The sequence below is a fragment of the Condylura cristata genome, unplaced genomic scaffold (assembly GCF_000260355.1).
Source record: "Condylura cristata isolate star-nosed mole 26May11 unplaced genomic scaffold, ConCri1.0 scaffold00022, whole genome shotgun sequence".
Classification (NCBI taxonomy): domain Eukaryota; kingdom Metazoa; phylum Chordata; class Mammalia; order Eulipotyphla; family Talpidae; genus Condylura; species Condylura cristata.
The window spans coordinates 7339323-7362013 of NW_004567123.1; the positions used below are offsets into that span (position 1 = coordinate 7339323).

Sequence of the window (22691 nt, forward strand, 5' to 3'; positions counted from 1 at the left end):
TTTCTACTTTTGCAACATAGCTAAGGGTATGGAAACTTAGGTTGTGGTATAGCTATATCATACATGTATTATCATTCGGTAGTGAAAATAAATCAACATGGAAGAATATAAAAAGCTGATTGAAAGTTGAGCCAGGCTCCTTTCTTTTTGAATTTTATATTTTCTGCATATTGATAGATGAGATAAATAAGAGAAAAATTCTTTAGTTCTAGGCAGTTAGGTAGTATTTAATTTTGATAACATGTCAGTATATTACGTTTGTCTTTTTTTTCTTTTCACTTTCCTGATTTATATTGAAACTATAAATTTACCAGGACGTCATGGTCTTGAATATTATGAGATATGTGCTCCGTGGATTAAAAGTTTTGTGATGATTGACACTGGGTGTGTGTGGGGGCGTGGTGGTTGTACTTTAGTTCTTCTTTTTCACCTCTGTTTAATTTTGATAATTATGTTGTGAAACCATTCTTACTGTAGATTATGGATGTTTACCAATTGCTGTTCTCTTTTATGATTTAAATTGTAGATTGCCCTCTTAGACTCCCCCACAGCCCTAAGTATGGAGGAAAAACTTCAGCAGAATGAAGCAAGAGTAAGTAATGCCTTAACTTACTATTTAAAAAAATCACAACTTCTACTTATTTTAAGTGCCTTCATTTCAGTATTTGCTGTTTGAGACTCTTTTCTCTTCATTACCCTAACTCACTTCTCCCCTAGCTCTACTGTCTTGTTTATTTTTTTAAAGAACAATGGTTGACTTTTGATCATGTTTCCTGTGACTTAATAAGAAGAGTTTGCCTGGCATGTGAAAGTTGAAGTGTAGCTGAAATTCACCCTGGAACACCTCAGTAGCAGACATTGCCCCCAGACCTGGCTGGAGAGGGGCCCTGTTCAGCATTAACATTAACCATAGCTAAGCCATGGCCACAGCTCAGTGTTCTCTCATTCTCTGACTTCGACTCCAGGGGAGGTACAACACATGGGGAAGCTCTAAATACCTGAGGGAGATGTTAGTTTCTCTAAAGCTAGATGATATTAGAGGAGGGAGAGAGTAGCATTGAGTGACAGGAAAAGAGAATAGTTAGGTAAGGGCAGAATGGGGTGTTTGTGCACTGCTGCCTTTTGAAAACCAGTTTTAGGGTTGACTCAGTTCTATACTTTTTTCAAAAACCCCTCCTGTAAAAGAAAAACATATATGAAGAACATAATTTTTTGCAGTAGATTTTGTTCACTACTGAATGGTTAAAACAGATTGAGAAAGAAAATTGGATTTTGTTGGTAAAGTTCTTTCAAGAATATACAATATTGAAGTTGTAAATTGGGTTGTAGTTAGGAACTTGCTGACACTTTCCTGTATAATTGCACTGATTAATTTGTTGATAATAATGGTAGCAAAAAAAAATTAGCTTCTCTATCCCTGTTTTTCTTAGGAAATTTTGTATTTTAGTACTTTAAATTCAAATTTTGAGTCCTATTGTAATGATTGGTGATAGTCTTAAGTTGTTTCTTAATAGTTTTCAGGAATACTATCAGGTTAATAGACTAATAAACATTTTAATTTGAATACATTGTACATGCTGTGACAGAAATGACTGTCTACCTTTTTCATAACATTTTCCAAATTTTCACCTAGTATTTTTTTTTTTTTTGCTGACCTTTAAAATTGTTTTCCATTTGTTTGGCAGTAAATCTTCACCTGATTACATTGTTAGGGTAATCATGTTTGTATTTTTTTCTTAAATTTACTAATGAAGACTATTTGCTTTAAATTCAAGAGTAAAATAAATCCAAGGCACAGTTATAATTTTTTGAAGACTAGAATTATTTGACTTAATTGTGAAGAAAATTGATTGGCTTGCATGTTTTCAGGGAGATTATATCTGTAGTGAAATAATGAAGCATTTATTGTTGGGTGGTTTTTGTTTCTTAGATGTATTGCCAATGAAGATCTATTAAGTGATTATTATAAGTTAGCCCATCCAATACTGATCTTTTCCTCTTCTGTAGGGGAGAAACTTCCCTTTTGAAAATTTCCCAAAAGCTGGTAGCCATGTGAGTTGGGCTCCAGGGGGAACTGGGCAGTCTCACCAGTTATTCAAAAGTGACAGAGCTAGAGAGGATCAGTCTGTTTCTTTTGTTCATAACTGAGAATGTGATTGATTCTGATACTAATAATATCAGAAAGTAATTTTTTAAAAAGATTTATTTATTTATTTGTACACAACTGGGGTGCAGGCCAGAGATGTGGAGGGTGAGAGGATTCCCCAGGGACAGAGTGGGGAGCAGAACAGGCAGATTGACTAAGTACTCTGCTGAGGGGAGCAGTGGGCGGGTCAGGAGAAGTCTGCCTCACCATGTGGATCTCCTCCGGGGCAGGCGGGGATCGAACTCATGCTCTTAGTGCAGTGCTTTAACCTGCTGCACTACCAGGGAGGGCCCTCAGAAAGTATTTTAATTTAAAACCCTGCAGTCTACTTTGAGGTTAATTGAAGAGTAAAGTTAATGTCCACTGAACAATTGACTATAGGTGAGTGAGAAATATTTTGGGTTTCTTCTTTGCTAAATCATCCCGTTAGTTCCTCCATTTCTTGTCAGTAACAAATGCTGACATGAATACTCTTTCAGTTACTGTGCTGTGTTATGGGGAAAGTATCTTATTCTTAACAGGGAATACACAAGCATACTTATTCTGTGCATTAATTGTGACCTCTTAAAAAAGGATAACTTACTAGTGGAAAAAAACATCAGGTTTAAAGGGGATGGAGTCTGCAATTGGACCAGGGAGGTGGCAGAAATGCTAAAGAGCAGACAGGAAAAGGGAGGAAAATGTTGAGTTCTTTCTTCTCCCTACCTCTGGAAAGTGACTCTGCCATAGATATATTCCTTGTTACAGAACACATTTTTTTATGCTTTATTTCCCCCCTACTTCGTGAACAGGAACTATTTGCTGCTTCTTACTGAAGTGCTCATGATGGTCATTAAAAAGAAAAATTATAAAACTAACAGACATTTTCATTAACTTTGAGAAATAATCTCCAGCTGAATTATGTTCATCACTTGGTAGCATTTTCTTCCTTAAGTTACAGCAGACTGGAAAGAAACTGATTTTTATCAACAGACTTTTACTAAAACAGTCAATTAAAGAATAATTTTTATTCCCCCCTTAAAGACAGAATGAGATTTATAAACCATAGTAATTAGCCATAAATGCAGCTTATCTTCAAAAAGAAAACTGCAAGCATCCAAGGTGATTTTATCACTACATCTAATTAGAAAGAAAAAGAAATCACTATTACTAAGGACCTAAAATATAGTTGTGAAAGATGAACCCACTTAATAGGATATTGCCATCCTTGAACTTGCAATCTTCCTTAATATCTAAGGGAGCGTCTCTTACCTATGTTTACCATGAAAAAGACTGTTATAAAACTTTAGGTAACTTGACAGTTTTTTTTTTTTTTGGTACCTTTGTGGTAATTTTTTTTGTAGGATGAGATCAGCTTGCTTGATTTATATTTAGTGATGGTCCTTTCAGTGATAGAAATTACTATATAATGAAAAAAATATAATATATCCTTCCATAAGCCATATAGAAATGTCCTAGAAGAAAATCACAATACTTTTTTTTTTTAATGGAGCTCTTATTTATGTATTTTTTTTAGGTTCAAGAATTGACCAAGGAATGGACAAACAAATGGAATGAAACACAAAATATATTGAAAGTAAGGAATATAAAAAAGCCTTGATCTTTACTCTGTCATCTTAAATAGGCAAAACTTTTTAGTTTCTCCTTCAAATAGGAACTATTGTGTGCTTTGCTCAAGGTAAGATAAGTAGAATCAATTAGTGATTTTTTGGGAGGGAGGTGAGGTTGTATTTTGATTTTGAAGAAACGGAACAAGACTTTTCAACATTAAGGCTATGTCCTGCTGATTCTTAAATTGTTTACTTGTGGAATTTATCTATTTTAAACTCAGTACATATTAAACTCCATTTAGTATTTGAGAACACCCATCTTGCTTTCTCCTTTTGTTAATCCCAATATAAAAGTGGAAAAAAAAAACTGCATATAAATATTGTAATATATATATTTGCATAGCATGACTAGATTGCAGAAATTTCTAGAATACTTAATTGCTATGGTAGCTTTTTCTTTGACTTTAAAAATTGATAACATTTCTGCATTTCTGGTAACATTTATTGTAAAAAGTCAGTAATGGCTTTCAGTTTTGAGAGTCTATGCCTCAATATACATGTTTATTTGTGTTCTTATTTTTTTTGCTCAATCGGTAGAAAACATGTGCTATCTAATGAAGGTGAGCCATTCCAGGCTTCAGGTTCAGACTTGAATTTTGTGCTTTGATGGCATCTCTTATTTTTTTAAACTTTTTTTTAGATTTATTTATTTATACATACAGAACTGGGGTACAGGTCAGAGGTGCAGGAGCAGTGAGAGGATTCAGCAGAGACAGAGTGGGGACAGAACAGGTGATCAACGAAGTATACTGCTGAGGGGGGGCAGTGGGCAGGTCAGGAGAGGTCTGCCATGCCATGTGGATCACCTCTGGGATGGGGATTGAACTCATGCTGAAGAGGCTTTAACTTCTTAGTGCTGTGCTTAGGGAGGGTCTGGCATCTCTCTTACTTTATACATGAGAGAAGGTGATCTAGAGGCTGCTGAGTTCTAGGCTTGTTTTTGAAGTCTGTTGAGGTAAAACTGTCTACAGGATGAAAATCTTGTAATTTTGGTGAGGCTAGAATGGGAGATCAACTGCATCTCTTGGCAGAAATTTAACTTGCATCCCCTTCATGTAAAAATGGGGCGTATAATAATCATTCTATGGGGTAAACTTTTGAAGGCCTAGGTTAACCACTGAGTTTTGTCTAACAACCTGAGTCCTGGGTCAGTTCAGTAACATGGAGAGTTCTCCTTATACTATTATGTAACTTGGTCTACTCCCAGGGTTAAAAAGTCAGCCTCTCACAAGGTGAAAGATGTCACTATGGTGGTAAATTGTGATTGACCATAGAGACATTCTCTCCAGTGACGGAAAGCACTGCAGTAGTAATGAAGGGTATTTGTGTGGAGATTTTTTCCTCTCCTCTTGATGATGATGATGTATTATTTTGAGATAGTTCATTTGTTGAGGGATTTTTATACAGAAAGCTGAGCAAAGACCTCTCTTCCACTTTGGAACAGTTAGGTAGGGAATAAGCATGATCAAAGATCTGTGTATTTTTCATTGTTTGAGTTATATAAACTTTAAGAAGCAGCGTTGGCAGTCCCTGACTTATGGAAAAGTCACTTGTACATTCCATGGTACAAGGGACACTAAATTTGCCAAAGAAAGAGGACAAAATTCTCCATTTAAGGAAAACAGAACATGGGTAGTTTTTTTTTTTTCTTTTCTTTCTTTTTTTTTTTTTTTTTTTAGAAAGTCAGTATATGTAGTATCTGTTAGCCCAGGGGGCAATGCAGCAATAAATTGAAATATTTTACCCTCAGCTCTTCCACTGTAGTAGGGACTTATAACATCCCTACAAAGATTTTCACACTGAGAGTCACCATGGTGAACCCATGAACTTTTTCTCATAAGTGATTGCGGGCCCTGAAGCTAAATCTTCTTCCGATTCCAATTCCATTTTTCATAAGTCTTATTATTTTTATTTTTTGCAACTTCCCAGATGAGAAAAATAGAAATGTGATCTGTGCTAGGTGTTAAGGTTATAAGAAAGGCTAATAATTCAAAAATTTCCCTTCTTTTGACCTTGCAAGCTCATTTTAGGTTTCTCTGCTGGTTTCTGTGTCTTTGTGCTTTAAATCTCTAGTCATTTTCTGCTTATGTTTGATACTTTAAGTTCTATCTTTGTTTCTTATGGGAAGATAGTGTGACAGTGTCTTGGTGTTGAAGTGAAGACTAAGACCACTCCAATCCTTTTAAAAAGACTCTTTGGAAATTGTTAGGGAAATGGTTACTTGCTGAGCTTGTGTTGGTGTGTTTGCATAATCTTGTCCCTGTTTCTGCCGTCTTACTGTTCTGTCAGTGGCTATTGTTTCAATAATGTGGCATAAAGCCCACTCCAACCCAGTGGTTTAAAGCAACATGTATTTTCCCTCATGAGTGTAGATTGACTTGGAATAGGGTGGACTGGCTTAGTCTGGTTTGGTTGGGCTTGTGCTCAGGTCTGCACCTCGTCACTCATCCTCCTGGATCAGTTGGTTGTCGGGGTCATTGTCTACTCATAGTCTTGGCCAAGAGACAAGTTGGCAGGCTAGTCATGTAAGCACATTTCAAGATTCTGCTTGGATCATGTCTGCTAGTATCCCATTGACTGAGGCAAGTCTCTTGACTGAACTTAAAGTCAGTGAGGGAAGAGTTATTTCATCTACAATAAGACCATACAAATGTCAATGTATTTTCCTACCTTGTGATTTGTGGTCTAGTCTACACATGACCATCTTAAAATTTGAATCTTTAAATTCTGGGAACTTGCTCTTCTAGTGAATTTGTACATTTTGTAGAAGCAATAAGTTCCCAGGATTATCTCATCAGTAGGATCCAGTGATGACTCTGTAAGATTGCCAGTTATCCCTGCTAAGTACCAAATCCTACACTTCCACAGAGAGACATTTGGGGAGAAGACTGAATAGAGCTAAAACACTGAGGGAACTGAATGGAAATATGAGGACCATTTATAACACATGTAATGCATGTGTTTTGGTGTTTATTGGTACAGTGAGAGCCAGTCTGCCTTGTTGCTTTTTCTTGCCCAACTAAATTAACAAGATTTTTTTCCAGAAGAGATTCCTGGGTGGTGTTTGAAGGGAGGACTAAGGCACTTCTACTTTTGAAAGTTAATCTCCCAGGAAATAAGAATTTCCTGAGCTCTTAGTTGCTCACAGGATCACAACTAACTTTGCTCCCTCCTTCTTGGTGTAGTCTGTGGCTTTTCTCCCTTTGGATGATTGGATTCTAGATCTTGTCAAGTGGGGCTGGGGAGAGTGAAATGCCCAGGGTAGATGCATGCTCTGACAAAAAGCTGCTGTTTTCAGCAAAGCTGATGGCACTGTGGGGATAAAGTCTGGTCCCTGCGGTTCACTCTTGGGATCTTAGATACTTCAGTCCTTTTTTGACTTCTTGGGTTATAACACTTCATCACAACTGTCACATATCCTAGGTTCCAACCTGGAAATCACAGTGGATGGCAACCTCTTCTTTATATCCAGGATAGCAGGGGGGTCATAATAATAGCATGTTATTATATATATATACACGCACACACCCACACATACATATGTGATACATGTAACAGATATGCTATATATAATATATATAATAAATGTAACACACATATAAAAATGTTCACAGCAATTTGGAAAGTAGCTAATACAGTAGAAAATATGTTTATCTTGGAGAGATGTAATTGACTATATCTTATATCTTGTCACTTACTCTACCTTTCTCATTTTCATTTCCTAGAAATTAAAGTCTAAACTCCCTCCCGTGACCCTCAGATGTAGTGAGTACCCTCTGTTTCATGTGTCCTATCCCAGCAGCCCCATTCCACTCTGTCAGATATTTCACTCCACCCCGCACACACCTGAACATGGGATTTCCTGATGTCTCTTGGTCTGACCTGTATTACTCCCTCATTCAAAATGCTTCCTCTCTGTAAACCTGTCATAATCCATTCTGAAGCTCACCCTCATCACTCTCTGCTCTGAGTTCCCAGGTAGAGTGAATTTGTTTCTTCTGTAACATTTGATTTAACTTCTGTCACAGTACTCCTCTGACTCTGAGTTTGCCTTTTTGACCAGGATCAGTATCTGAGCAAGGACTGTCTCTTACTCTGTGCACCAGATCCTGGGACTTTGCTTCTTACCAAGGAGGCATGCAAGGAAAACATTAAAGTGGTATAGAGAAACAAAAACAGCATCTTTCTTGCTAATTTCCTGTCAAGGTCTCAGAGTGGGTGGCTCCAACAGTAGACATTTTTTTTCTCACAGTTCTGGAGGCCGGACATGTTAAGATTGGGATTTTGGCAGGGTTGGTTTCTTGCGGGGCTTATCTCATGATTGATTGATCACTTCCTTTTCTCTGAGCCCTCACAAGACCTTTTCTCTGTGGACCTACTTCCCTGGTCACCCTCTGTGTGTCCTGATCTTTCAAGGGAACCTGCCACGTTGAACTAGGACCTACCCTGAAGTTTTAACTTGATGACCACTTTAAAAGCCCTATCTCCAAACACAGTTCCATTCTGAGGTAGCTGGGTTAGGGCTCCAGCATAGGAATTTCAGGGACTACATATAATTTATTTATTTATTTAAAAGATTTATTTATTTGTGCATACAGAATTGGGGTACAGGCCAGAGGTGTAAGGGTGGTGAGAGGATTCACCAGAGACAGAGTGGGGAGCAGAACAGGCTGACTGATGAAGTACACTGCTGAGGGGAGCAGCAGGCAGTTCAGGAGAGGTCTGCCACGCCATGTGGGTCAGCTCCAGGATGAGCGGGGATCGAACTCATGCTGAAGTGGCTTAAGCTTCTCAGTGCTGTGCTTTAACCCACTGTGCCACCAAGGAGGGCCCACTACATATAATTTAAGCCATAACAACCTTGAACCATACAAATCTGGTGTTAAAAGGAACATGAGTTGTTGTACAGACAACAGTCACCCCAGGTAATGCTACTACCTGTGTATTCTTCATTCGCCTTCCTATTTTGAAAGGCTATATATATAGCCTTTCAAAAAAAAAATATATATATATCTTGTATTTTTGGTAGGAATGTAGCTAAATTCCCTTTGATAATAGTCCAGTCTTTCACTGGCCCAGTCAGATTTTTGCCTTTCACAGTGTAGCTCTTGCACAACAGCATCTGGATCATCTGGGAGCTTCTTGGAAATGCAGGTTCTCAGGCCTCACTGCAGACACCCTGAGTCAGCACATGTAGAGCGAACACCTGCACTTTAATAAGATGACCAGGTGATGTGTCTTTGCACCTTAAAGTCTGGGTGCTGAATTAGAAAACCCAAGGAAGGGTGGCACCGTTTGGGCTTTTTTGCCCTCAGATCTATTCCCCCCCTCCTATTCTGTCTTAAAATGTGGGGAGCTGATTTCTGTGGGCTGCCTGTTCAGGGTTCCTGTGAACCTGCTATGGGATACTGGAGGGAGAACCTAGACCCTCACTCCAACTCCAGCAGCATCCACATGACCCCTCCCAAGAGCAATCCTATCAGGTGACATGGCCCTGCTTTCCAGAAATACCTTCTTGCTTACCCTTCGTGCCTAGGACTGGTTCTGGCTCCTTTGCTGTTGTTGTTTTGTGGGTGACCCTGCCATCATTGATGCCTTCCCGCCTCTTTCCTATGTTAAAGCCCCTGGAATTTAAACACTGTAGTAGCTTCTATTTTGTTGGTTAGGCAACATGTTACCAAAGTCAACTTTATGTCCCTGTCTCTTGATATGTTTTTGCTTGCCGACTTCTCAGTATCACCAGTGCACTAACGTACTCGGCCTTAATTTGGTCTCTTTTCCTAATCTTTTAGAATGCTGCCCCAAAAGGTTTTCATCCTGACCCTTAAATTCCCCTACTTCTCTTGGGACTTGGAACTTAATATGGTGGTAAATCCAGTGCCTTGCAAGCTGGGGAGCAGTGCATTCCTGGCGCCTTAGCATTGGTTCTCCTTTTGCATAGCTATGCTGTTATGCTGACGGCTTAGTGTTTGAAGTGGTTTCTAAAGTGACTACTTAATATTTCTCCTGTGTATCTCTTGGCCTGGCTTTGTATAATCCTGTGCATTTTCCTGCTGATGAAATTTTTCAAGTAATGAGGTGTCCCCAAATTCTATGTCCACTTCCTTTTTTCTCCCTCCAGCCCTTTGTGTACCTTTTTGATTTGTCTGTTTTGTATACATTCTGTTTTCTCAGTTCTGGCATTTTATAAATGGTTATAAGATATGTTGTCTGACTTCCAAATAACTCCTTGAGCTCACTGCTTCGGAATAAATCACAGACAGTTTGGATTGCAGCAGAAACCTCTCAAGTGTCTGACAGATGGCGTGACAGAAGGGAGAGTTGACTGAGCTGTGTCTGTCCAGAGCTGAACCGCAAAGAGCTGCTTGTGGCTTGAGTATGCTCTCTGTTCGAATCCCTCCAGACTGGCTATTCTTTTCATTTTTAGTACATAGGGTCTCTTTCTTGTTGAGAACATTATTTGAAAACTCCAGTGTCTGACTGACTCTGGACTAGATCCTAGAAAGCCCTGCCTACCCTGCACAGGACATTGATGGGTATGGCAGGAGGGTGTAGGGTTGAGGAAGCAGCTGCTCATGCCAGAACTGTAGACGCAGAGGCTTGTCCTTGGAAACTGTGTGATTTGTAGGAGTGTAAGTGGAATTAAAATTTTTTTTTCAGACATCAATAATATCACATTTGGCTCCTATATTAAACGATGAATTTGGAGCATGGAGTGCATTTGAGTTTATGTGATGATGAGATCCTAATACTAGTGGTTTAAGTTTAAATTGCGCTGGTATTTTAATAATCCATCTTTGGGGAATGGAAGAAGACAGGAGTGGATAACACATCAATGGAAGAAAAATATTTTATCCTTTCAGAATGTTTTGACTAATAAGAAATATGGTGAAGTTGGAATCCTTTACTATTTTAAGATTTCCAGAGCTTAAATTTCATGGAATAGTATACTTCAGACCAACTTATTTCTGTTTTATGATAGAAGCTATCAGCTGAACTTTTGTTTCTACAAGGTTATAGTAACCTATAAAGTATATTTTTTTTCTGGGCTCTCTGCAGTTTTTGATTTTGTGGAAAAGACATGTATTGGGGAGTGTGATGAATTTGGAAGGAGCCCTTATAACTGGGGTTTTCACAGCAGGATTGTGGTATGGCCAGGTCTCTGGATTCCTGCTGTCCAGGGCACTAAATATTCTGGTTTCTAGATAACCTACAAGCATGAGAGAGATGACATTTTTTGACCTGTTTCTTCTTGAGATGCAGTTATTCTTGATCTCTTCATAATATGAAGATGAAATCCAAGGTGATTCTAAAATAAAATTTTATTATAGGCATTAATTTTTCCCAAATTTAGGAGACATCTCTTTCAGCCATGTGTCATTTGGCCATTTAATGATTCAAAATTCTATCTTAGACAGTCACAGTTTACAGTTAGTTATTGCCTTTTTAAATATACAATGTCTCTAGAGTTCATTTGACTACATTGACTTTTCAGTGTTCATTCAAACAGAAATTGGCTACAGGAAGAATTTCTGAATTCAGTGCTCTTTCCTTTTTGATTTTCATTGTAAAGAGTCATTCCAACTCCACACCTGCTTATTAGTGCTGTCCTTCTGCAGGTCACATCACTAGTAGAACAGTGACTGCTTTGTGAGCTTCCTTTGTGTAACTTTAAAAAACATATTTTTCAAACATTTGAAAGCTTTTTTGGCAGAGAAAGTACAAAGGTATTGAGTATCCTTTTGACAAACTGATATTCAAATAAGAGAGAATTGCTGCCTTATATTGATCAAGAAGTTTCTAGCATTACTGTGAGTTCAAAAATACCCCCTCTGTAATGGCTTGCCCAGATCACCTTATTCTATCTCTCCCGTCCATCTACCGATCACTCACCTATCCATCTGCCCATTCAGCTGTCTTTTCTCCTTTATTAAAAACATTTGATGCATTGCATCTTATGTGTTATACATAGTTTACATAGTTCTAAACATCAGGTATATCCAGTAAGCAAAGCAAAAACCCCTGTCTCTCGCTGAGATTATATCCTTGTGCTAGAAAACTTTCCCATGCAATTGGTAATTTTTTAAATAAAGTTCCCATAATCTAGTCCTTTTAAGTATACATTTGTTAATAAAACAGTAGTTTGCCTATCAGATGGTGTGATGATTGAGGCCTTAGATCATATCAAAGAAGTCTTATTTTTCCCCCAGTTTCATTGTTTTACTATTTAAGTGTACTTAAAAAATAACTTATGTTAAATGATTACTATATCTATTTTTATCTGTAGCCCTTTGAAAATCCCTATAGATTTCAAGATTTATTTATATCCACTGGCTTGGAAACTCCATGAGGACAATTTTCTTTCTATCTTGTTCACTGCCCAGTAGTTCTGAACACTGACAAAGGATGGTATCAAGGCCCCAAGCAGTTGTATGTTAGTGGTGTATTATTGGGGGGACTGAGTTCCTGAGATGTGAACAGAAGATGAGATGCTCCGGAAGATGAGAGGGGGTCATGGCTAGACCTTTCTGTGCACTGTGGTGATCCATATGCTCCTCATTTCTTCTGTTAAATTATAAACCCCTGAGGTCAGGGAGCATTTTTTGTATATTTTCTGTATATTTTGTAAATTCTAGTGTCCTACTTTTTAAGTAGGAACCACTTAATGAATAATTCTTAAATTCAGCTGTGTCCCTCTGCAGTTTAACAGTTTAACAGTTTGCCTTAAACCCAGTGTCTTAAACAGTCCACTATTGATTTCTATGATTTTGCTGCCAGGCCATACCATGGTCCAGGATGGCCTCGTGCACATGGTCTGATGGTTGATTCCATGTCATGTGGGGATAACTTGGTCTGGGGTCTCTTTTCTTTAGACAGTGAAAGAAAGGGCCCCAGGAAGACCAAGAGAGGATAAGCCCCACTTTTGATACAATTTTCAAATCTTCTCTCATGTGCTAATGTGCCATTGGATAAAGCTAGTCATAGGGCTAACTCCAGAGTTAGGTGTGAGAGAATTACCTAAGAGCATGGGCACTTGGGAAAGCTACGATTCTTTCCATGCTTGAGACAGCTTCAGTCGCAGGCATCTTTTATTCTATCTTCCTTCTCTCTTTGCCTTCCCAACTGGCCCCATTGATTTCTAGCTGTTATGAGTTCCTATATATCCATACAAGAGGTTATTGAAAGGAGAGGGGACTGCAATAAATATAAGTCAGAGAGCACTGTGGGAAATTCCTTGTCTCCCTGTGGACTAATGCTGGCATTTTTGACTCTTTGAACAAAAGCCATCTTCAGCACCCTCTATGCGTAGTCTTTTGCCTTTATTTAATGCCTTCACGTGTACTATCTCCTTGACTCCTTATCTGAAGCAAAAATGATATTACTGTATTTTATATAATAGGCAGTTTGGTGGCTTCTCATTCAAGTTAGATGTTGTTAATTTCCATCAAACTGGGTGTCTCCCTTATCTAAGTTTTAGAAACTTTTTAAAAATAAAGGGAAAGGAATAAACAAAGTTCATAAGTCTCTCAAACTGGGGCTTGATAATTCATTGGTGGGGAAGGATGACTGTCCGTGCAATAGCACTGGAGGTGGGGTGAAGAGCTTGTCAGGGTCAGAGGCTAAGCTGAGCTATTTGCATAGCTGGCTCTGGTGTTTCTAATAATGCCAAACCTGCCATATTTTCCATGGCAGTTTTCATCTTGAGGGGATGGCCCATAAATAAAGGTATTGCAAGTATAGGTTGGTTCTTACTTTTGAATAACGTTTCTGGAGCAAAGGCTCAGAAGTAAGTCAAATACACCCTATTAAATGTTGGTGCCATGCAGTAAATTATTTTGAATACAAATGGGATTTTCCTTCTGATGTTTTGTAGTGAGGCATGTGCATTGACGGCTTCTTACTGCATATTTATTGCCACAGTCAGGGCGGAAAAGATTGCCTGGTTATATGGAAGTATGCTTTATGGACATCTGAACTTACTAGGTGTGCTAAACTGTAGGTGCTTGGTTTAGTTACTGTTACAGCTCAGTTATTGTTCATGTCACCCAGGAACATATTTAACTCACTTTGCAGGCATTCTAAGAGTTGGAAGTGTGGAAAGAATGGATGATAGAGGCCTAACAGTGAGCCTGGGAGTGAGGGAGTGCCTGTCTAACCATCTGACTGGGAATGCCTGACTGTTGTCTGTATTCTGACCTTGCTCACACTGATCGTTCTGTCTCTCAGAACCTCTCTGTGGGATGCACACATGAAAGTATTCTGTAAGGTGAGACATGAGCACACGTGACGTGTTCAGACAGGAATCCAGCACATAGTTAGCATTGTAATCATTACAATGATGTTCAGGTATTTCTTATTTTCTTCAAGTTCATCCTCTTATACTTTATAAATAGGTTGGCAGTCATGTGTTTCTTAATCATTTGGGCAGGAAAAAAAATGATGTATACAAAAATTTTTAAAAGCATAGTTTTATGCAGATATAACATGACATCGCTTCTAAGACACTTTTAACACGTAGTATGGGGTCTTAGCTTCCAGAAGAGTGATGTTCTGGAGATGTCACTGGACCAGTAACCACAAGTTCTCAATTCTGCCCCTGAACAGACAGACGAGAGACCCAGGCAAAACTGACTGAAACTAAGATGGGCAACTTCTGTAGCGAGTCACTGACCCTTGACCTTGAGGAGTGGTGCTCTCCATGAGTCAAAATAACATCAAAATAAAACAAACTGACCCCCATACAATCCCTGTCCCTTTAAACTTCCTGGTCAACTTGAGAGATGCCGGGGACCTTTGTGAGAATAGCCTGCTATTTCCCCTGGTTGCTGGTTCCTGAATAAACCTAGTTTCTTTTTACTACCCCTTACCTCTTAAGTGTTTAATTTGCCAGCAATGAACATCCAGACTGTGGTACCTTAGGGGGTCTGTTCTTGGTTTTGTCTCTTTTGGTGTATTGACTTATTTTTTAGCTATTTTGCTTTCAGAAGGTAGCGTGCTATTAGTAGTCTATAGCTTTATAAACACCTACCACACCATCTAAATTCAGAGTCTGGGTTTCAGAGCCTCCAGCAGAATTCTATGCTTTGCACTGTGAACCAATTACTGGGGCTAGGGAGATACTATGTGCTGACTGATATAGGTCTGGGTTATGGGATCCATAAACCAGTCACTTTGATAAGGGAATGAATTACCCTGGTTGGTCAAAATGAACTAGGACTTGCCTTTGGAGCTGGAGTGGGAGCAGGCCCATTTCCCCACAGCTGCTGTGCATTGGGGCTGGGAAAGCAGGTGGATCTTGGGACACTGTACACATTTTCCCCACAGACCTAGAACCTGGTCATCTATAGTAGCGTAGGATAAGGCAAGCAGGACATACATGTAAATTAGTTGAAACAGCCTTTTATTTCTCAAAAGGAAATAGTTTTGAATACCTCCTTTCTGATCCAGAAATCCATATTCTGCTGGAAACTTATGTGAAGGGGCCAATTGTATTTCTGTACTGTGGTGAGACTATTCTGTCCAGGAGAAATTACTCTTTTCTGGTGTTAGGATTGAAAAATGGCACACAGTGAATCCCATGTATTGAAACACACTTTCCTTTTCTCTTTTAGATTGATTACCTAGTTTTAGATGAGCTGTAAATGTGGGTCTGTCCTCCATCTTTTCATATATAGTTTTGAATTTGGCTTAATCTCTAATTGACCCCTTCCCCAGCCCAGCCTACCTAGCAACGGTTACTATGAGCAGCGACTTGGCATTGCCCTCCCTTTGTAACACAACAGCAGGTTTTAAGAGATTACTTTTCCGTAGCATCGTGGTTCATTTTGCCTTTACATTATTTAGGGATGACAGCAGTTTCTCTCAACTCCAGGCAGCAGAGCTCCAAATCTCTTAACAAAAGTGATGGTGTATATCTGTAAGACAGTATAATTAGCAAGTGGGCATCTACTGAAGAAGAAATATGGGCCTAGGTGGAATGTGGATGTTTATTACCAGAATATTCTGATGCTTGCAGGGGGCAGGGGAGAGATGGCTATAAATCTTTAACATCTTATGTAATACTTTACTTTTGCCAGCTAAAAGCAGCCTTACTGCACAAGTTGTCTATGTTTGTGAGAGCAGCTAGTTCCAAAGAGTTGTGATTTGCCCTTGAAAGAATCTAGCAGCACAGACATTACTGAAGATGGTCACTTTTTTCCTAGATCCAATACACTTTTTATTAATATGCTCTACTTAACCTTTTCTTGTCTTTTCCATTAAAGTAAAACATTTTACTGGCATTCTTTAGCATATTTGACTGAAACCTAGGAACAGAACTTGCTATGACACTTCTATAAATTGCTAAGTCCAGTTTGCATCCAGAGCAACTTAAATGACGCTCTGCCCATCATAGAAAGCTGATTTTCCATCCAGAAATGGTTTCCATTCAGAATTATTTTGGGACCCTTTAAAAATATTGTTTTGTTTAATAGAGGTTCATCATGCACAGAGTACAAATCTGAAGTTCACAGCTATAAGTTTTTATCTTTGTATACCCAGGCCTAAGTGAGGAACATTTCCTTATCCCCAGAGGGCAGCTCTTGATCTTTCTCAGTTACTTCTTGTCCCCTCTCTCTGAGGTCAGTACTGTTCTGACATCTATTTATCTGCTACTTATGTGTCTTTCATCTGTTGTTGAACTTCACACAAATGGAATCACACAATATATTCTATTTTTGTTTCTCTCTTCTTATCACACAGCTTTTTGTCCTTAAGAATCATCCAGGCTGGGTTTAGCAGTAGTTTCTTTTGATGTGATTATGCCACACTTTTTTCCTACTTGAGTTATTATATTAAGTTTTTATTTATTGTGAATAGCTCCTGTGAACACATTAAAACTGTACTGAGTTTTTACTTTTACTCTCCTCCCTTTTCTGGCTCTCCTCTTGGGTTGACCCTGACTTGCTTTTCTCCTGCCCAACTCTGCCCAATTTATGACCATAGTTATTATCCATAAACAAGTCTCCATCCAGCTGGCTCTTAGCATGGGGTAGGCCTAGGAAGCAAGGCGAGACCCCCTGTTCCGGTGATCAGGTCTAAACCCAGCAGGAGCAAAACCATATTGATAAACAGCAGATGTTTGTCTGAGTGTTCCTTGTGTAATGTTTGTTTTTTCTATTTTTGCCTGACTCTAGTTTGAGTGGCTAACATAAATTCAATCTGATTTTTTATAGATTTTTTTTAGAACAGCAATTTCAAAGGTTTCCAATTAATTTAATTCTCTCCTTATGCATTTTGTTTATTTTTTTCATAGCTTGATTTTTTAATAACATGTTCTACAAATTTGTTATAACATAGCTGGTTTCCCTTTGCTAGGATTTTTCTGGACTCTGAGGTCCAGAAGGTACAGACTTTTTTAAAATTGCTTTTGGGCCTCCCAAACTGTCTTGTACCCAGCAATGAATAGCAATAACATTAATAGAGATCGTGGGCCATATTTACTACACGCTTACTGTGTGCCAGGTGTTGTTCTAAGACAGCATTGTTTAATAGAGATGTAAAAATACAAAACCACATTTGGGATCTTAAGTTTTCTACAAGCTTCATTAAAAAATTTGAAAAGTAACAGCAGATAGTGATTTTATCAGTACATTTTACTTAGTGTATACCCATTATACTAAAGATAGTACCATTTTCAAAAAATCAATATAAAATTATTGGGATATTGTATATTTTTTCTTAATGTGTCTTTGACATGGCACAGATTTTACATTTACAGTGCGTCTCAATTCATATGCTAAATTTCCACTAGATATATTTGATCTGTTCTAATTTTACAAAATTTACAGTTGAGAAGTAGATTCTCATCTACTTAATATGTCCAAACATATTTAAGTTTTCCAATATCTTAATTGAATATAGTTAAAATGTTTCAGCCAGTAAGTAAAAATTAAAGGCTTAGTGTTCAATAGCGACATGCATGGGGTAGGTTTTAAGTTTTACAGTACTGATTTGTTCTGCTCAGTAGCCTTGCTAGGGTCGTGTATTACTTTTTTCAATTTATGGCTAGGAAACTGAGTTCTTAGAATAAACAGTTAACGAAGGAAGTGAAGGTCAGGGTTTGAGTCTTGCTTCCACGCCTGTGCTCATGATGCCACTGTACTACCCTCTTTTTTTTTCATGTCCAAGTACACTTGATTTTATTTTGTCTTTTTCTGGTCCTTGTCGCCTTTGCTTTTTTTTGTATTATAAAGATTGATGTGAAAAAGTGACCTCGCAAAGTGATCCTTAAGAACAAACAAACAAAAACACACACAGGCGATCTTTTATGAGCAGTGAATTTGGTGGCTCATCATCATTTCAGAAACCAAAATAGATAATGACCACTGTTTGAGCACCATTTGCTCTGTTTGTCTGTAAATGTCAGGACAAGATTTGCTTTTTCTGAAATAAGAGGCTCAGGTTTCCTTACATGTCTGGTAATGCTTTTTCTTTAATCATGATTCCATTTCTTTTTTAAAATTTTCACTTAGTCATTTCTTTTGCGTTGACTCATTTCTAGTCTTTTTATTAAGCAAGCCATGGTTATTTCCCTGGGTTATCTTTTTTCTTTTTTCCTTCTAATTTGATACTAGCCTTTGTTCTTGCATTAATGATTTCTCAGGGCATCATTCAGATGTCTTTGGCTCTGTATTCAACCAGCCATGTGTTCTTGTCTACCTTTATAGGTAACATTTTACTTCATTTGAGACTCACTTCTGTGTAACTCTCCTATTGCCCTTTACTATGCTGGCGGTTGGTGATGTGTACTGCTAGGTTTCTCTGAGATTGTTCCTGCTCTTTCTGAGCTTGCCCTTCTCTCTGTGGATACTGTGTACACGCTGACCTCTTCTCACTGCTCATCTCATTTGAATGAAATGGACAAAAGTATTTTCCTTATTGGGTGGTTATTTAATTATCTTTCTTGAACTATCTTGATGATTTATAGTTATTTGTCTTATTGACAAAGGTGGTTTGGCATTTAAACTTGGATTTTTCCCTATGTACACTTAGTTGTGTCACTAAATTACACCGTTTCTTGGTTTCTGGTTTGTCAGGCCTAAGTTGAGAAGACTGGCCAGAATGAGCTCTAAGCTTCCTTATAGTTGAGAGGGACTAGGTCCTTCTCAGGAGACTTTATGGAGTTGCCCAGAAGCTCTGTATCTTGGGTATGGGCGTTGTGCCCTCTTTCTTTGTCTTGGGATGTCTTCAGAGAAGGTTTCTTTCTGTTCTCTGTTGGTAAACTTTTTTTGGGGGGGGGGATTTAGAGAGAGATGACAACTTTTCCTCTTTGAATGCACCCTGGGAGCCTGCTCTTAACCAGGGCATTTATGTATATAACATTTATCCACATCAAGAGTGTATCATGTGATGGATTTTCACAAACTAAACATGCCATGTACACTACAGCCATGTGCAGAGACAGAACATTATCTGTCCCTAGGGGTACCTGATGTGTCTTTTTGTAGTCACTTGTTCCATCCCCTCCTAGGGAGATGTCTAGTCCAGCTTCTGAAAGCACAGCTTTGTTTATCTTGCCGTTAAACTTTACACATATGGAATTACACAATGGGCATTTGTGTCACTTTTTCTTGTTGATACTCATCTGTGGTTTTGCACAGTTGTATTTATTTTTGTCATTGCATTGTATCACTGCGTCACAGTTTATTTATTCTGCTCTTTGATTTTAGGTTATACCTGTTTGAGGTTATTAAAAACATTGCTGCTGTGAACCTTCTTATACATGTCTTTTGGTGAAGACACATGTATATATTTCTGAGGGGGATATAGGAGTGGAAGTGCTGGGTCATAGAGAAGCATAATTCACCTTTATTTATTTTTTTCCAGTTTATTTATTTTACTTTTTTCATACCACTTCTCCATCATTTCCTTTATTTTTAAAAATATATTTATGACTGCCTTCATTTTTTTGAAAAATATTTATTTATTTATTCTTACTGAACAGGGCTACAGGCCAGAAGTTTGGTGTGTGAAAAGATTCACCAGAGACAGAGTGGGGAGCAGAACAGGTGTCTCAACTCAAATACACTGCTGAGGGGAGCAGTGGGCGGGTTAGGAGAGTTCTGCCATGCCATGTGGGTCAGTTCCCTGGCCTTGGATCGAATTTCTTTTACAGTGGCTTTGGGGAGCTTCATAATGGCAGTGCTTTAAACTGTTGTATCTCCAGGGAGAGCCCCATCCTTTTTTTTTTTTTTAAAGATTTATTTATTTGTGCATATAGAACTGGGGTACAGGCCAGAGGCTCAGGGGCGGTGAGAGGCTTCACCAGAGACAGAGTGGGGAACAGAACTGGCAGATTGATGAAGTACACTGCTGAGGGGAGCAGCGGGCGGGTCAGGAGAGGTCTGCCACGCCATGTGGTCACCTCTGGGGCAGGCAGGAATCGAACTCATGTGGAAGTGGCTTTAGCTTCTCAGTGCTGTGCTTTAACCTGCTGTGCCACCAGGGAAGGCCCCCATCTTTCATTTTTATACAGTGTACGGTTTCCCTGCGAAATTCCCACCACCATTGCACCATCGCCAGAGTCCTTTGTGCTCTTCCCACCCCTGTCCTGGTCCTTCTCTCTTCTCCTCCCCTACAGAATGTCTCTGATCTATAGTTACTTGGTGATTTTGATTTTGATTTTATTATAGTTACTTCGCCCCATCCCCCGATCCTTTATTTGGTTCCTCTACATTCCTCCTATAAGTGAGACAATTTGATATTTTTCTTTTTCTTTCTGGCTTATAATTCACTTTTAGTAGAGTCATAGCTTTCTCCAGTGGCATATGGCATTCTCCTCTGCCATATAGGAGAGGCCCAATTGCTACATATCCTAATCTGAGCCATTCTTGTTGGCTGTGTAGAGGTATCACACTGTGGTTCTATTTCATATTTCTTGATGGTTTAAAAAGTTACCATCTTTAATTAGCCCAATTTTCCAAAAGCCTTTAGTTCAGGTAGTTCAGATCTGGTTATCACCTGAGTTGTCCCAGTGTTTAATGCCCCTGTCACTGTGTCTTCCTCTAGCTTTCTTCCAATTCAGTTCACTTTGTGCATAAATGTACCCTTCCCACTCAGTCAGTCTTTATTGAATTGAACATTGTGCTGGGTACTTTGTTTCTGCTCATCTCTTTTTAGTAGTTCTAAACCATAGCCTTTTCTTTTAGGTAAGTTAAAAGTTCTTCCTGTAAAGTGAGAGAGTAGTAAACAATTGTAGTAAGAAACTGCAAATAATCTCTTTCCCCGTCATAGAAACCTTTTTAATAAACGTTCCCTGAAAGCTAAACAAAGATCTGAAATTGTTTGGGTGATTCTGGAAGAAAAATCTCATTTAACCAGAATGTTCACAAATACGTTATTTTATCATCATGGTCCACTTAAATTACTTGATTTGTAAAGATCTTTATGAAAAATCTTTAAATTATGTTTTAGAAAGTGCTGGGTCATAGTGGTGTATGCAATTTAATGTATCTTTGCTCCAGATCAGGAATCATACATATAAACATCTTAAAAAAGATTTCTGTATACCCAACACTTCCTTTGTTCCCTGAATCTTAGTGCTGTCTTTCTCAAAGTGCTAGGTTATTGAGTATGGTTTAAACAAACAGAAAAGATAATGCTTAATGAGATCCTGAAGTTCATCTTGTTCATAGAAACAGAATGTCAGAACATGGAGCCTAAGAAAGAATCTAGACTAAACCCTTCCTTGCCCCTTCCCACTGTTTTTTTTTTTTTTAAATATCTTTTTTTTAACCTGTGAAAGGTGAAGCTTAGCAAAACCTAGTGACTAATTCTCAAAGTTCTAGAGGCAGAGACAAGGTGAGAGTCTGCTTTCTTGCTCCAAATCCAGGGATCTTTATTTTTACTTTACATATTTTTAAAAATGGTTTCCAAAGACCTACATTCTAGTACCGGAATGGCATTTTACTTTGATGAAGAGAATATGGCTAGCCTGCATCTTTTAGAATATAATTTTAATATATAAAATCTGAAGACAAGATTTAGCCCATGGCATATTTAAATCAGCAAACCATTCTATAATGGGCTTCATCTACATTTAAATTATTCTCCTACAGAGATTTCTGAAAGTTGGTTTTTAATAAATGGCTTGTATTTATTATAATATTAAGCTGGAGAGCTTTTTGGTCAAATTTAACAGACCACAGAATCTCTTAATATCCCAGTCTGCTGTTACTAAATAGTGATATGGATGTGTTTAAAACAAACAAAAAAAATAGGAGAACAAAATAATTTCTTCAGCTCAAACAATGTATCTTCTTAATGTGTTAATGTTATGAAGTATTGTTAATTTTGTATTAGAAGACACTTGACTAGTAGTCATTCCATTTATGGAAAAAGTCATATATTTTAGAGCTATACATATTCGTATTTTATAAAGTTAATGTGATAATCCTTGGAATAAATGTGGTGCTGCAGGCTGCATTTTAGTTTGTTAGCACTAGATGTCACTGGAGATAGGAAAAAACAAGTTCTGTAATTACAGGGTCCTTGGTAGTGAAGTTGTCTGAAAGGACTTGACAGGTATTGCTAAGTGAACTTGGGTCTGGTTACCAATTTCTGGGTGCTGAATCTATGTGAGAGATAAATTGTGAAGAATTTAGTATGAGTAATGTCTTCTAGCAACCGGTCGCAGAATTGCTGTCCTAAGATGCAAATGCACCTTTCTGTTCGTTACTCATACTTACAGGTCTGTTTTTTTTTTTTTTTTAAAGATGCTTCAAGAGCAGAGTTCCTGAATAAGACCTTATAGCTGAAGGATTTATTTTTTATTTTTATTTTTTTTATTTTTTAATTCTGGCGCTTTGTAATTTGATTTGCTCTATAGAGAACTTGCCACTTCAGATTTTTCTTGTAATGTCATTTCCTCGTTACCTTGCATCTTCATCATTTTA

At 38.2% G+C, this 22691-nt stretch overlaps 1 protein-coding gene across 2 annotated transcripts in view; it reads left to right on the forward strand.

Moving 5' to 3' along the window:
* Positions 1 to 22691, forward strand: part of KIF16B (kinesin family member 16B) — a 252959-nt gene that overhangs the window by 59133 nt on the left and 171135 nt on the right. For both annotated transcript variants that reach the window (XM_004687156.1, XM_012728321.1), the window contains exons 11-12: positions 527 to 592; positions 3663 to 3722. In XM_004687156.1, the coding sequence (XP_004687213.1) occupies positions 527 to 592; positions 3663 to 3722 (126 nt within the window). The remainder of the gene's footprint in view (positions 1 to 526; positions 593 to 3662; positions 3723 to 22691) is intronic.